The 13,740-nt window shown below is 46.9% G+C and overlaps 1 protein-coding gene across 2 annotated transcripts; it reads left to right on the forward strand.

Annotated features, from left to right (window-relative positions):
* The first annotated feature begins 569 nt into the window (after positions 1–569).
* Mfap5 (microfibril associated protein 5) lies at positions 570–13,536 on the forward strand. 2 transcript variants are annotated; one of them, XM_041639483.1, is made up of 10 exons: positions 570–716; positions 1,305–1,364; positions 2,283–2,318; positions 5,519–5,551; positions 5,849–5,881; positions 6,861–6,896; positions 9,374–9,403; positions 10,746–10,833; positions 11,429–11,502; positions 13,241–13,536. In XM_041639483.1, exons 2-10 carry the CDS (start codon positions 1,307–1,309, stop codon positions 13,351–13,353), a joined length of 501 nt encoding a protein of 166 aa, XP_041495417.1. In that variant the 5' UTR covers positions 570–716; positions 1,305–1,306; the 3' UTR covers positions 13,354–13,536. The 2 variants fall into 2 exon arrangements, with proteins under 2 accessions (XP_041495417.1, XP_041495423.1); XM_041639489.1 differs by lacking the exon at positions 6,861–6,896.
* Positions 13,537–13,740: the final 204 nt, after the last annotated feature.

The raw sequence follows: 13,740 nt of genomic DNA on the forward strand, positions 1-13,740 counted from the left end.
GGGGCACAGACATTTAAGCACATCTTGTCTTACACAGGGAGCACGGGGAGTTTGCAGCCAGCTTGGTCAGGACCCTGACTTAAACAAGGGAGTGGAGAGAAGGGGAGAGGTGAGGAGGGGAGAAGAGGAGAGAGAAGGGAAGAGAGGAGAGGGAAAGAGAGAAAGGAGTAATGATCCAACTACGGAAGAGAGCCAGAGAGATAGAAACAGACTGGAGAGGTTCAGGAGAACACGCCAAGCGAGAGGGATAAACAGGAACCCAAGAAAGACAGGCAAGCGGGGCCAAAGGCGTGAGGGAAAGTGGGCTAATGGAAGGAGGGCAGATGTGGGCTTGGGCCAGCCCTTCGAGGGAGCATTGAGCTCCCTCTCCAGTGTGGTCATAACCTTTGGAATGAGGGTGTGAGTGGCTGCAAATTCCCATCTCCTGTCTCATTCTAACCTTATTGTAACACTGCTTTCTAAGCCTCTGGCCTGGCCTCCTCTCTCTCTCTCTCTCTCTCTCTCTCTCTCTCCCTCCCTCCCTCCCTCCCTCTCTCTCTCCCGCTTACTCTCCCTCATCTCATTGTTTCAGAATAGGCCAAATCTGAAGTCCTTCCAAGGGTGTGGCTGTGTTCATCTTATTTCCCCAGACCAAGCGGAACAGCGGGTAAGCGTGAGACGGACAGACAGATCCAGCAGCCAGAGGACACGGTGGACAGAGCGGAGCACTGTAGACAGTGAGTTGTTTCCAAACTATATAGAAGGAATGTCTGTGTGTGCCTGGCTGTGCATGTGTACACGAAAGGGTAAAGAATGTCCCTGACTGAGAACCGAGCCCTCTCCCAATTACGCATGGAATTCAAAAGAGAGGGTGCACCAAGAAGAGCAGATGATTCTTAAAAAGACACAGACAGGCCCACGGAGAGAAGATCAGCTGTTAGGAGCAGGGCCAAGTGTGGTTGAATCAGGATACAAAAGGTCCTCCTGATCACACGCCTTTATTCCCAGCTACTCAGTGGGTTGAGGAAGGAGGGGAGACCCCCTTATGACCAGGAGTTCTAAACCAGCCTGGACCTGGGAGGAGACTCACAATTAAAAACATTCTCTGTAGAAGAGTCGTGGCAGTGAGAATAAGAAGTGATCAAAGAAAAGATTTGAGGGAAATGAATGTTGGAAGGAAGATAAGCAAAGGTTTGGTCTGAAAAGAGAAAACGAGAGGGTTTGGAGGGTGGCAAAGGCAGAGGGTACATGGCATCTTTCCCTAGAGGCGAGACTCCGCCCTCTCTCACCAGCGTGCGTGTTCTTGCTCTCCTCTCCCTCCTTAGACATGCCATTCTTCGGGTCCAAGTCCTTGCTGCTTGTCATGGCTCTCACTATTCCCTCTGGTGAGTCCCTGTTCTGATTCTTTACTTACTAGCTCCTTAGCTGTACGTGTGCAAGGGGCTGGAGGTTAGACGGCAGGGGTCTGAGGCTGACGGGGGCCCGGGAAGAGATATGCTGTGTCAAAGACCAGCGTGCAGAGGGTGACGAGAGGTGACCTTAGACATGGGGTACCTAAGAAACTGATGTGAGGTTAAAAACCCTAGTGCTTGTTAATCACAAAAAAAGAGATGCGTATAAATGCATAACTCAACAGACACCAAAGGAACAAGAAGTTACACAACATCCAGAGACCACCTGAAAAATCCTTGAGGGAAAGCAGCAAAAAACACGCACATTTACACCTAACGCTCGCTCGCTTGGGCAGACACACAAGAATATTTACATACGTGAGGGAAGTCCCGCGACACCTACACACAAAAGAAAAGCACGCGTGCCATGGAATCCAGCTCAAGACTTTGCCACAGAAGGCAAACTTGGGCTTGGAAGGAAGGCTGCTGTATTCCCCCTCTCTGCCAGATGAAGGCTGACAGAGCAGTTCTTCCGCCCTGCCCGGTGTGCAGCTGATTCAGGAGCTGTGGGCCCAGGTGAGGCGCACTCAGAAGGCGGCTGGGTTCCTCTGTGGACCCTGTCCCTTCCTGATTGGGACTGAGGACAAGTGAGGAAACTGAGTCAGGGCAGAGCAAGAGCGGATTTTGTTCTCAAGAACTTGTCTTTCCGGAGGTTTTTTTTTTTCCTTTTCTTTTTTAAATGCTTCATTAATTTTATGTATAGCCTAGTGGTCTTGTGTCCAAATATACAGGGACAAATCCTGAAGATAAAATACAATTTTTCCGCTGAATTCTGGGTTGTCTTTGAAAAGCGTTGCGGAGGAGAGAGAGAGAGCTGGGGCCACTCACATCCCTTTTCTTTCTTTGTGACAGACTGGCTGCCCCTGGGGGTCAGTGGCCAACGAGGAGGTAGGTAAAGAGTTCTTCTGGGGTCAGTGGGATCCTTGTCGGGGTGATGTAGAACAGTGAGAGCTGAGGCTCTGCTCTAGGGCCAGGCAAACTGGAACAGCTGTAATCTCAGCATGATGTGGGAAGGTCATTTGTCAATCTGTCGTTTCTTTGGTTAATCAATAAAGAAAACTGCTTGATCTGATAGGCCAGCCGTTAGGTGGGAGGAATAGACAGAACAGAATGCTGGGAAGAAGGGAAGTTAGGCAGATGCCATGCTTCTCCTCTTCTGGGCCAGACACGATGGAGCTCCAGCCCAAGATGGACGTACACTAGAATCTTCCTGGTAAGACACCACCTCGTGGTGCTACACAGATTATTAGATATGGGTTAAAGCAAGATATGAGAGTTAGCCAGTAAGAGACTAGAGCTAATGGGCCAGGCAGTGTTTAAAAGAATACAGTTTGTGTGTTGTTATTTTGGGTGTAAAGCTAACCATGTGGGAGCTGGGCAGGATGAAAAGCAGGCCTGCCCGCTGCTCCTTCTACATCAGCACTCGGGGAGAGGAGGCAAGCAGACTGAGTTCAAGGCTGGCCAGGGATACATAATGAGACTCTCAGACCGGAATCTGTCCTAGGATAGCGAGCCTCACTTCAAGATATGGAAGGCAGGAGCACTAGTACCCACAATCCCATCATCCCATTCATAAAACCTCGTCTCCTTTTCTGCTCTCCCTAAAACGTCTGTCCATTGATGCCTTCGGTGCCAGCCTCCTCCTTCACTCTGTACATCTTTTACCTCGTTCAAGAAATCTCCAGGCAATCCTTACAGGAAGCATTACTATTGTTTTATTATCTGCAATCTTTTTTGTTTCTTGCTTTTTTTTTTTTTAACTTTTGGAGACAGGGTTTGTCTATGTAAGCCTGGCTGTCCTGGAACTCTCTCCATAGACCACACTGGCCTCAAACTCACAAAGATCTGCCTGCCTCTGCCTTCTGAGTGCTGGGATTAAAGGCATGCATCGCCATGCGTGGCTTGTTATCTTGAAAACTGGGCCCAGGTCTTTACATATTAAGCAAGAGTCTTACAAGCGAGCTACATCCCCGCACCTTTTTTCTTTCCTTACTGGCTGGGGATTCTGCTTTGTTTCTTTACTACTTTTGTGATGCTGTGGATAAAACCCAAAGCCACACAAAGGCTAAGATACTGCTGACCACTGGCCTGCACCCTCAGACTCCAGAAAGAGCTATGTAGGCTCATGAACAGCAGAAAATAAAAATGCAAAGACGTGGTAGGAAATTGGCTAAAACTTTTTCTAAACACTAGAGCTACGTACTGAGACCCTGACTTTCAAAAACAAACAGCCAGGTGGTGGTGGCACATACCTTTAATCCCAGCACTCGGGAGGCAGAGACAGATGAATCTCTGTGAGTTCGAGGCCAACCTGATCTACACGAGCTAGTTCCAGGACAGCTAGGACTGTAACACAGAGAAACCCTGTCTCAAAAAACAAAAAATAAAACAAACAACAACAAAATCAACCAACCAAACAAAAAACTTTCTAGAACAGGGAGACAGGGTTTTATTGGTAGTGCTTCTTTGTTTGGTTTGGTTTTGTTTTGTTTGTTTGTTTGTTTGCTTTTTTGAGACAGGGTTTCTCTGTGTAACAACCTTGGCTGTCCTAGAATTCACCATGTAGACCAGGCTATTCTCAAACTCACAGAGATCTGCCTACCTGCCTCTGCCTCCTTAGTGCTGGGATTGAAGTCATGTGCCACCACTCCTGGCTCAGGGGGACAGGGCTCTGGGGAACAGGTTTTTATTATGTATGCCATCTGTGTGTGAGTGTCACCATGCCTGGCTTGATGATCATTTTCTAAAGAAACTATTAATAAAATAGAGAAAACTGTTCTTAGAGGTTTAATCTGATTTACTTTCTGAAGTTTTGTGGAAATGAGCCAAAAAAAAAAAAAAAAAAAAAAAAAAAAGCCAAGGCAAACTACATGAATTTGCTGCCCTCTAGTGGCAAAAAGTGGATTATGACAATAGCCCACAGTCGAAGGTGGAATATTTGCTGGGTATAGTGTTTAAATATTATTACCCCCATGTGAGGAGATAAATATATTAATGTGACTACTTTGTCGCAATAATTATTTCCCTTTGTATGTATGTATCAAAACATCATGTTGTACACCTTAAACTTGTATAACGAAAATATACACGTTTTGCTAGGCAGTGGTGGCACATGCCTTTAATCCCAGCACTCTGGAGACAGATGCAGGAGAATCTCTGTAGTCAAAGCCAGCCAGGTCTACACAGAGAAACCCTATCTTGAAACTCCCCCTGCCCCCAACAAAAAATACAGTGTTTGAGCCAGACACATTAGAATATACATATTAGCACATTAGAAGCTATGCTTAGCGTATGTAAGGCTCTAGGCTACTCTATACACACACACACACACACACACACACACACACGTACATACATACATACACAAATTGCAGTATCAGCCGAGCCTGAGTAAATTCACACCTATAATCCCAGCATGTGATAGTCTAAGATGGAAGGATTTTGAGTTCCAAGTGTGCCTGGGATACAAGCATGACCATCATTCAAAATAAAGAGATAATCATGCCCTGAAGTATCTATATAAAGTGAGAATATTAATGGCCACATTGGTAGTGTGGTTCACAAAATTCTTAAAGCCCTGAGTTTGATCCCCACACACACCACAAAACCAGGCATGAAGGGGAACACGTTTATTATTGCAACACTTGGGAGTCAGAGACTTAAGGATTGGGAGTTCAAGGTCATTCTCAGCTACACAGTGAGCTGCGCCTGGACTACCTGAGACTCTACCTCAAAAGAAAAGGGAAGCGGTTGCGGGGAGGAGGCAGAAATCATAAATAAATAAATAAATAAATAAATAAATAAATATTAAAAAAAGAAAAAAGAAAAAAGTGGTTATCAATTATTTGGTCATTTAGAGATAATTTCTTTTAATTTTTAACTTATTTATTTTTAATTTTACTTTATTTACCTGCTTATTTGTGAACAAACCATTCTATTCAGAGATTTGAAGGGCATGCCAGGTTTGAAAAAAAAAGTTAACGAGGTCAACAGGATCCAATGCACCGGAGGTTGTGCCAGGCAGTTTCACTGACTGGAATCGCAAGAGTGGGATGCCCAGAAAAATCTCTTTTGTTTATTTTTTTCAGATGATGTGGCTGAGACATTCACAGAAGACCCTAGTAAGTCAGTCCGGATTGGGGTGTCTGCTTACCACCACTGGGGACAGAAAGGGCTGAGGGTGATGGTGACCCACTGAGAGATCACACAGCGGCCTTTTGTCCTCCTTAGTGGCCACCCTCACTCCAAGCATGCCAGCCTCAGTATCCCCTCCACTTCTCTCTGTCACTGTCGCTGCAGCTGGTTTGCCTGAGTCTCCTGCCTTCATTCCAATCCTTCTCTCTCGTCCAGCTAAACAGCCCCATACCCAGCTGCCCCTTCGCTCCCGTCACCTCCCGTCCCGTTTCTTGTCTCTGCAGATCTTGTGAATGACCCTTCTACAGATGAAACAGGTGATGCGTACTTCGGTTCTTATGGAACGGCATGGTCTTGTAATAGTCACAGTCTTCTTTCCAGCTCCTGAGTTGATCTTGTATTTTTAGCTCTGGAAAAGGGGGGGCCATGGGTGTGTTGTTCAGTGACTTGGCAGTGATACAAAAAGGGGGAGAAGCGTGCTAGTTTCCAGAGAGGAAGGAACAGGGCTGACAAGGTGGTTCAAGATGCAAAGGTGCTTGCTACTCAGCCTGAGGAGCTCAATTTGGCATTGCATTGCAAAGGGAGAGAACAAACACCCCAAAATTGTCCTCTGACCTCCACACACATGTGCTCTAACATGGACATCCACATCTGTGCACCTGTGGGCACACACATACACACATTAAACCAACAAATGTAAAGTTTTAAAAAGGAGGGGAACGATGTGTATCAATAGCTAAAAGAAGACCTGTAAGGGGCCAGACGGTGGTGGTGCATGCCTTTAATCCCAGCACTCAGAGGCAGAGGCAGGTGGATCTCTGCGAGTTCTAGGCCAGCCTAGCCTACAGAGCAAGTTCCAGGACAACCAGGGTTACACAGACTCTGTCTTGAAAAACAAAAACAAAACGAGACCTGTATGAGGCTGGAGAGATGACTGAAAAGTTGAGAGCACTGGTTGCTCTTCCAGAGGACCCAGGTTCAAGTCCCAGCCCCCACATGGCAGCTCACAACTGTCTGTAACTCTAGTTCCAGGGGATCTGACACCTTCACACTGACACCTTCACACAGACATATATTCAGGCAAAACACCAGGCACATTAGAAAAAAAGGGGGGGGGAGACCTGTATATTAAAGATATTCGAAGATAGGTATGTTCAAAAACATCCCCAATTACTTGATATAATTCCCTCCCCCTGACGTACACCTTGCCTTGCTCTGACGTCAGCGCGTTCCCTTGTCTCCTCCGCCCTCGCGATTCCAGGCCCTTCTCACACCTAATGTTTTGTACCTTTTCAGTTCTGGCTGATATCACACCTTCCACAGATGACCTGGGTGAGTTCGGATCTGGGATCCCAGGGCCACCAGGGCCACTCAGGGCCATCTGGGCTTTCCCCAGAGCCCGTACCCTACATCCTTCCAGCCCTTTGTGCTTAGTTAATGCTCGTTTGGAGCAAGCGGGAACTGTGCGGTTTAATATACAAAATACAGAGACGAAATCTCTCGGTGTTTCCGAGACTGGTGGGTAAGGGCAAGATAAGTGTGCAAACCCAGGCGAAAGGATAGAGTGGCACACGGAGGAAACCGGGCTCTTTGGAGAACAGGAAATAGGAAGAAAAGGAGGCAGGGCCTGGATTTCCTGCTGTTTGCTCTTAGGGCTGGAGCTGGGTGCCTTACATACTAAGCAAGTGCTCCACACTGAAAGGCACCCCTGACCCTAGGTTGGTTTGGGGTTTTTGTTTGTTTGTTTCTTTCTTTTTTGTGGTTTTTGCTTTTTTGTTTTGAGACAGGATCTCTCTCTGTTGCCCTGGCAGGCCTAGACATAGATCAGACTGGCTTCAGAAGCACAGAGATCTGTCTGCCTCTGCCCCCCGAATGCGGAGGTTGAAGGTGCAGGCCACCACACCCAAGTTCCTAGGTTATTGTTAACAAGCCAGCTGCTACGTCAGCGTCAAAGTGAACAAAAGAGAATTTCTTCTGTCGGGTACCTTTTGTCCAATAGACAACGAGATGTGCATTTACCCCGCTCCACAAACAGCTATCAGTGGGGTATGCAAAAGGACGCTGCGAGGGACTGGAAGTGGCCCTCACTAAGCTCAGTTTGGGGAGCAGGGAGGGGTTTTCTGCAGGGCTCCTGTTGATTGGATGGTTTTCTTGAAAGGCAGGGAGGAGAGCGAATCAGGTGAGTAGGCGGGACTCCCTCTTAGGGAAAGACCAGGGCTGCAGGGCGGGCTATGAAGGCCAGGGAAGGGTTTAATCAGTTTTATGCACTGGGAAGACCCTCGCTTTCACCGCTGCAGCCCACTGCTGCTCCCCATCTTGCAGGGCCAGGAAGGGAAAGGATTTAACCACAAGCTTCCTGGTACTCAGAAGCAGGAGTCCCAGTAAAGGCTGGGCCGAAGAAAGGCCGAGGGAGTGGGCGTGAAAGGTCGGCTGCACGGGAGTGGACCTGTGACAATAACGGCCTGTTCCCAGCCATGCTGGTGGTACCGGTCACCCGAAGAACAAAGCAAACCAGGGAGGGCGTGTTGAATTTGAAGAATCTCCAAAAAAGACCTTCCAGTTAGACCTGTGTATGCTGAACTTCAGAATCGGGAACTGAATGAGAAGCACAAGATTGGGAATTAGTCAGCCAGCACAGGGGTGTGTCCAAAAGCATGTAGAATGGGCTGGAGAGATGGCTCAGTGACCAAGAGTTCTTCCAGAGAGACCTGGTTCTGGTATCTCTAACTCCAATCCTATGGAATGCAGTGCTCTCTTCTGGCCTCTTCAGGCACTGCACACATGGGGTATACAGATACACATGCAGGCAGAGCACCCGTACACATAAGATAAAAACAAAGTTTAAATTTTTTCAAAGAAGAAAGAGAAAAAAGGAAGGGAAGGAGGGAGGGACGGAGGAAGGAAGGAAGGAAGGAAGGAAGGAAGGAAGGGTGCTGTAGATGAGATTTTCTAGCCTTTTCCTGCTCTTCTTCCCATCAAGAACTCTTCCAGAGACGTCCTCCCAGATAACTGTCCTGCCAATCTGGTTCCTCAACCCCCCCCCCCCCACCTCCTGCCTAGTAACCAGGTACACATTAAACTACACCTAGGTCAGCATGGGCTGTGAGCCTGGCCCCTCCTATTTGTTACCCCAAACCTCTCATCAAAGAGGCTGTGATTAGGAATCCCTTCTTATAGAGAAGAGGCCTTGTCTGGGGAGAAGTTCCTGGTCCCCTCTGCCCAGCTCTCGGGTGCAGGTCATCTGAGGAACGGGACCCTTTGGCTTGGGTTTCTAATAATTTGCTAGTTACTGCTGAGTATGGTAGTATGTACTTGTAATCCCAGCATTTGAGGGGCTGAGGCAGGAGAATCACCTAAGTTCAAGTGTTTGAAACCAGGTCACATAGGGAGACCTCCCATCTCTTTAAAAAAGTTTTATTTTATTTTTGTTGTTGTTGTTGTTGTTGAGACAGGGTCTTACTGTGTAGCCCTGACTGCCCTGGAACACTGTATAGACCAAACTGGTCTGGAACACACAGTAATCTGATTGTCTCTGCTTCTGGGTGCTGGGGTTAAATTTAGACATTAATTCAACCAATTACTAAACTCTTGAAAAAAAGGTAAAAGCCAAGATTCCATCTTGATGCCTAAGTCTTTTTGCTTGTGTGGTTGAAATCAGCCTGGGGTTTCCCTTCCAGAAGTTGCTAAGAGTCATCAATGTGTTTGTTCTTTATTTCTGAGTATCCTGACTGGGTCTAAATGAACCACATAGTAGTTAGGTGGTGACCTTCTAGAACTGTTAATAACGGAATAAAATGTCTGCCTTCCAGCCTCAGCCGGTGACAAAAATGCTACTGCAGGTATGGTTGTTGTTATTATTATCATTATTTTATGTGTTTGGATGTTTGTCTGTGTGATAGTCTGTGTACCACACACATGCAATACTGTTGGAGACCAGAAGAGGGCGTCAGATCCCCTGGAACTGTAGTTACAGATGGGGTGGGCACTGTGAACATGCAACAGGGTCTTCTGATTATTTTTTTTACTCTCTCTCTCTCTCTCTCTCTCTGTGTGTGTGTGTGTGTGTGTGTGTGTGTGTGTGTTTTCATTTAGTTGGTTGGTTGGTTGGTTGGTTTTAGGATTTTTGAGACAGGGTTTCTTTGTGTAGCCCTGATTGTCCTGGAACTCACTCGGTAAGCCAGGCTGGCCTCGAACTCACAGAGATCCGCCTGCTTCTGCCTCCCAAGTGCTGGGATTAAAGGTTTGTGCCACCACCGCCTGATTGTCTTTTCTTTCTCTCTCTTCTTCTTAAGATTTATTTATTTATGTACTTTGTGTGTATGGGTGTCTCATCTGCATACCAGAAGAGAACATCAGAGCCCATGGGACTACAGTTACAGATGGTTGTGAGTCACCATGTGGACTCACATTGAACTCAGGTCTTCTGAAACAGCAGCCATCTCTCCAGCCCCATTCTTTTCTTAAGCTTTTCTCCCTAAAGATTTTTTCTCTCTTGTCCTTTGAAGATTATTAGGCTCATTTTCTAGTTTCTTTCCAGTTCTCTACCAAAGAGTAGCTCCAGGGTTCTTCATTCCCCCAAGTTCATTTTCCTCCTTTTCAAAATGATCTTCTATCCTAAAAGCCACAGGGAAAGATGTGACCACCTTTGACTGGTCCTCAAACCACCCTCTCCCTAAACTACCTTTCAGCTTTATTTGGTAATTAATGAATTAGGAAATAAATCAGCTTGACTGCAGATTCCATGTTACTGTGGGCAGGACGCCTAACTCTGGTTCCTGTAACATACAGGTAGTTTTGACCCACAGCTACAGCCAAGAACAAGAGAACAGAGTAAGGGCCCTGTACCTGAGATTCTTCAGAAAGAGACCCCCAGATTTCAGGGTCATATTTCACAGCACTCCCTGAATAGTCCTAGAAAGACTTTTTGTTCTTCCCCAAGATGAGTCTTAAGAGATTATTTTACCTACTTTTGCTTCCAGGTTGGGAAACACCTAAATTTCATTTGAATCAATTTCCTCTTGCTCTGTTTTTGGTGAGCAAGAAGGACATGCCCCAAAATGCAGTGGCTTTTGTAAAAACTGCTCCATCTCTCCCCATTCTGTCTCCCTTCTCCCAGCCCTTTGGCCCTTTATTTATACTTCTTAGATTTGCAATTTCCATATTTTTTTGTGTGTTGGACAGAGTGCCGGGATGAGAAATTTGCTTGCACAAGACTATACTCTGTCCATCGGCCAGTCAAACAGTGTGTTCATCAGGTCTGCTTCACCAGGTAAGAGATCCCAGAATGTCCAGAGAGCCCCTTCCATGATGGTAGTGTTTGGGTCAGTAACTAGTTCATGAACACTCACCATGGAACCACAGACCCCTCTGCCCACCCCTTTGCTGGGACAGAGGTTATAACCTGAACAGACATAACCTAGTCAGTCATTTCTGAAGGCGCTGCCTAGAAGTTGGCGTCTGGATTGAAGTGTCCACATAACAGTCTGATAGATTCCCGTGGCGGTGAGGGCCATCTAGGAAGGAAGATGGTGAGAGATGCGGGTTGAATTAGCTGAAGCGAAAGACCCAGCTCTGAGGTGGAAAGTGACAGACAGGAGCATTAGGACCTGACACCAAGTGAGATATGCAAAAATGCCCCAAGAAGAGTAATTAATATCGCACCAAATTAATATCACACCTCTTGTTTTGTTTTTATCACTAAAACCATTTCCATCCCCTGAGGGAAAGATTTTTCAAAATTACTTGCTTAAGAAAATCTAGACAAAGGGAGGCCCGTGGAGAATAGGGAGTTGAAGAGGGACCCTGGCTGGACCCTCTCACCGTCTCCTTCTCTTTCCTCGCCCATGACTTTGGCACGGCGGCAGCTTGCGGCGTATGTACATCATCAACAACGAGATCTGCTCCCGACTTGTCTGTAAGGAGCACGAGGCTATGAAAGGTGAGCTGGTATCTGCGTGGGGGAGTGGACGAGGTGAGCTGATATCTGCGTGAGGAGTGGACGGAGTGAGCTGTTTGTCTGCGTGGGGAGTGGCCGGGGCAGTTATGAGCGGTAAACAGAGCAGAGTATGATGCTGTGGGACCCGACATCTGGTTCCTAAGTAGGCTGCTGGGCAGTTCTTTTGCTTCCCATCAGCCCCTATTGGAAGCTACACTGAATAAACTGACTATATCCCATGCAAGTATTCCTTGGTCCCTTCCAAGCTAGACCTCAAGCTCAGCTTTCTTATGGGGAGAATTTTTTGAAGCTCAAACTGTTTCTAAACTTTGTTTTTTAGACAAAAGAAAAAAACTTGAGTGTATGAGTGTTTTGCTCAAATGTATGTATGTAAACACATGCACACAGCCCATGGGAGACAGAAGAAGGCATTGGGAACCCCGGAACTGAAGTTACAGATGGTTGGAAGCCATCCTGTGGATGCTGGGAACCGAACCTGGGTTCTCCACAAGAGTAGCCAGTGCTCTAACTGCGGAGCCATCTCCCTAGCCCTTCTTGGGCTGTTTAATGCCATATTTTAGAAGTCCTGGGGAATAGCCAAGTCCTCACTACAAATAATAGAACCAATGGCCATGTTGGTCATCAGCCCTATTCACAGCTCTAAAAAGAACACAGACATGTTTGGAGACAAGATGGTTTAGGTAGGACCCATAACATAAAAAAATAGGTAGGACATTTTGAGAGTGGCTACATTATAAACATTCCCCCAATTCGAGAAACCATTCCCATTGCTTAGTATGACATTCCCAAGGTAGAGGAAAGTGGGAAGATGTTTAAAGAATAATTTTCGAGGCACCAAACCGTGTGGCTGTAGATCATGCATGGTGGGAACAAACATTCTTCTCACCTTCGCCATGGACAGCCCCGAACGGCGGCTGTGGTTGGTGTCAACACCACAGACCCGGTCCCTTTTGACTCATCAGCCAGCTTTGTGCTGGGTTCATGAGTAAGAGCTGTAGTTGACTTCGCAGAAGGAAACTTGCTGCTCGCCCCCTTTGGCTCCGTGCAAGCCACCTGCGAGGGAAACACCTTGACACTGACTATGAGTGTTTGGCGCTCTAGGCACTGTTCAAGTTCCTCTGGGGATTTTACCGGAGCTAGCCGCTGTAAACACCTAAATGCGGGCAGAAGGACGGGACTCCATTTCTCTAGTTAGGAGGTTCATGGCCGGCAGCTGGGAGTACAAAGGAAACTAATTTTGCCCACATTGTTTCATTCCAGTCCTCGCAAACACACCGTTGCGTCAGGTATTAGTGCTGACTTTCAGAAAAGGCACAAAGAGGTCCATAGAAGGTTAGCAACTTTCTAGTAAGTTCCAAGGATCCAGATGTGGAAAAGCTGAGTAGCTTAACCCGAGTCTTTTCTTCCGGTGTGGTTTTTTGGTTTTGGGGTTTTTGTTTGTTTGTTTTGTTTTTGTTTTTTGAGTCAGGGTTTCTCTGTGTAACGGTCCTGCCTGTCTGTCTGTCGTGGAACTCGCTTTGTTAGACCAGGCTGGCTTCAAACTCACAGAGATCGGCCTGCCTCTCCCTCCCGAGTGCTGGGATTAAAGGCGCGCACCACCATGGCCCAGTTCTTCCAACGTGTTTTTATGCTATCACACAAGCATTTTTTTCCTTTCCCTAAAAACAAGAGCCCTTTATACGGTCGGGCATCCTCCCATAATGCTCTGCTTTTCCTCTAGATGAGCTTTGCCGGCAAATGGCTGGCCTGCCTCCAAGACGACTCCGTCGCTCCAACTACTTCCGACTTCCTCCCTGTGAAAATATGAATTTGCAGAGACCCAGTGGTCTGTGATCATCAAGGAAGAAAGAAGAACGTGTCGGGGAGAGGAATCAGGCATTCCTTCTCCTCCAGCCACCGTCGTCTGTCCCAGAAACATGTATTTTTTAAAGTAAGCCCTTTGCAATGTCCAGGCTTTGACGCTATGCTCTAATTTGCACCGGAACTGGTAACTCTTGTCTCATTTTGCAAAACTGACAATACACGGTCTATGTTGTTTCATGGTTTCGCTGATTTCCAGTATCATAGGCAAGGTGCACAGACAATGACCACACGACTTAGCACACTCAGCACTTACAGAAGGGGCCAGGGAGGGCGTGGCTCAGTTGGCAGAGACTTTACCTAGTGTGTGAGAATCCCTAGGTCTGATGGCATAAAACTGAGCATGGCGGTGCAGGAAGA

Source organism: Microtus oregoni, unplaced genomic scaffold, assembly GCF_018167655.1.
Source record: "Microtus oregoni isolate MIOR12 unplaced genomic scaffold, Mior012 000002F_ref0000024, whole genome shotgun sequence".
Lineage (NCBI taxonomy): Eukaryota > Metazoa > Chordata > Mammalia > Rodentia > Cricetidae > Microtus > Microtus oregoni.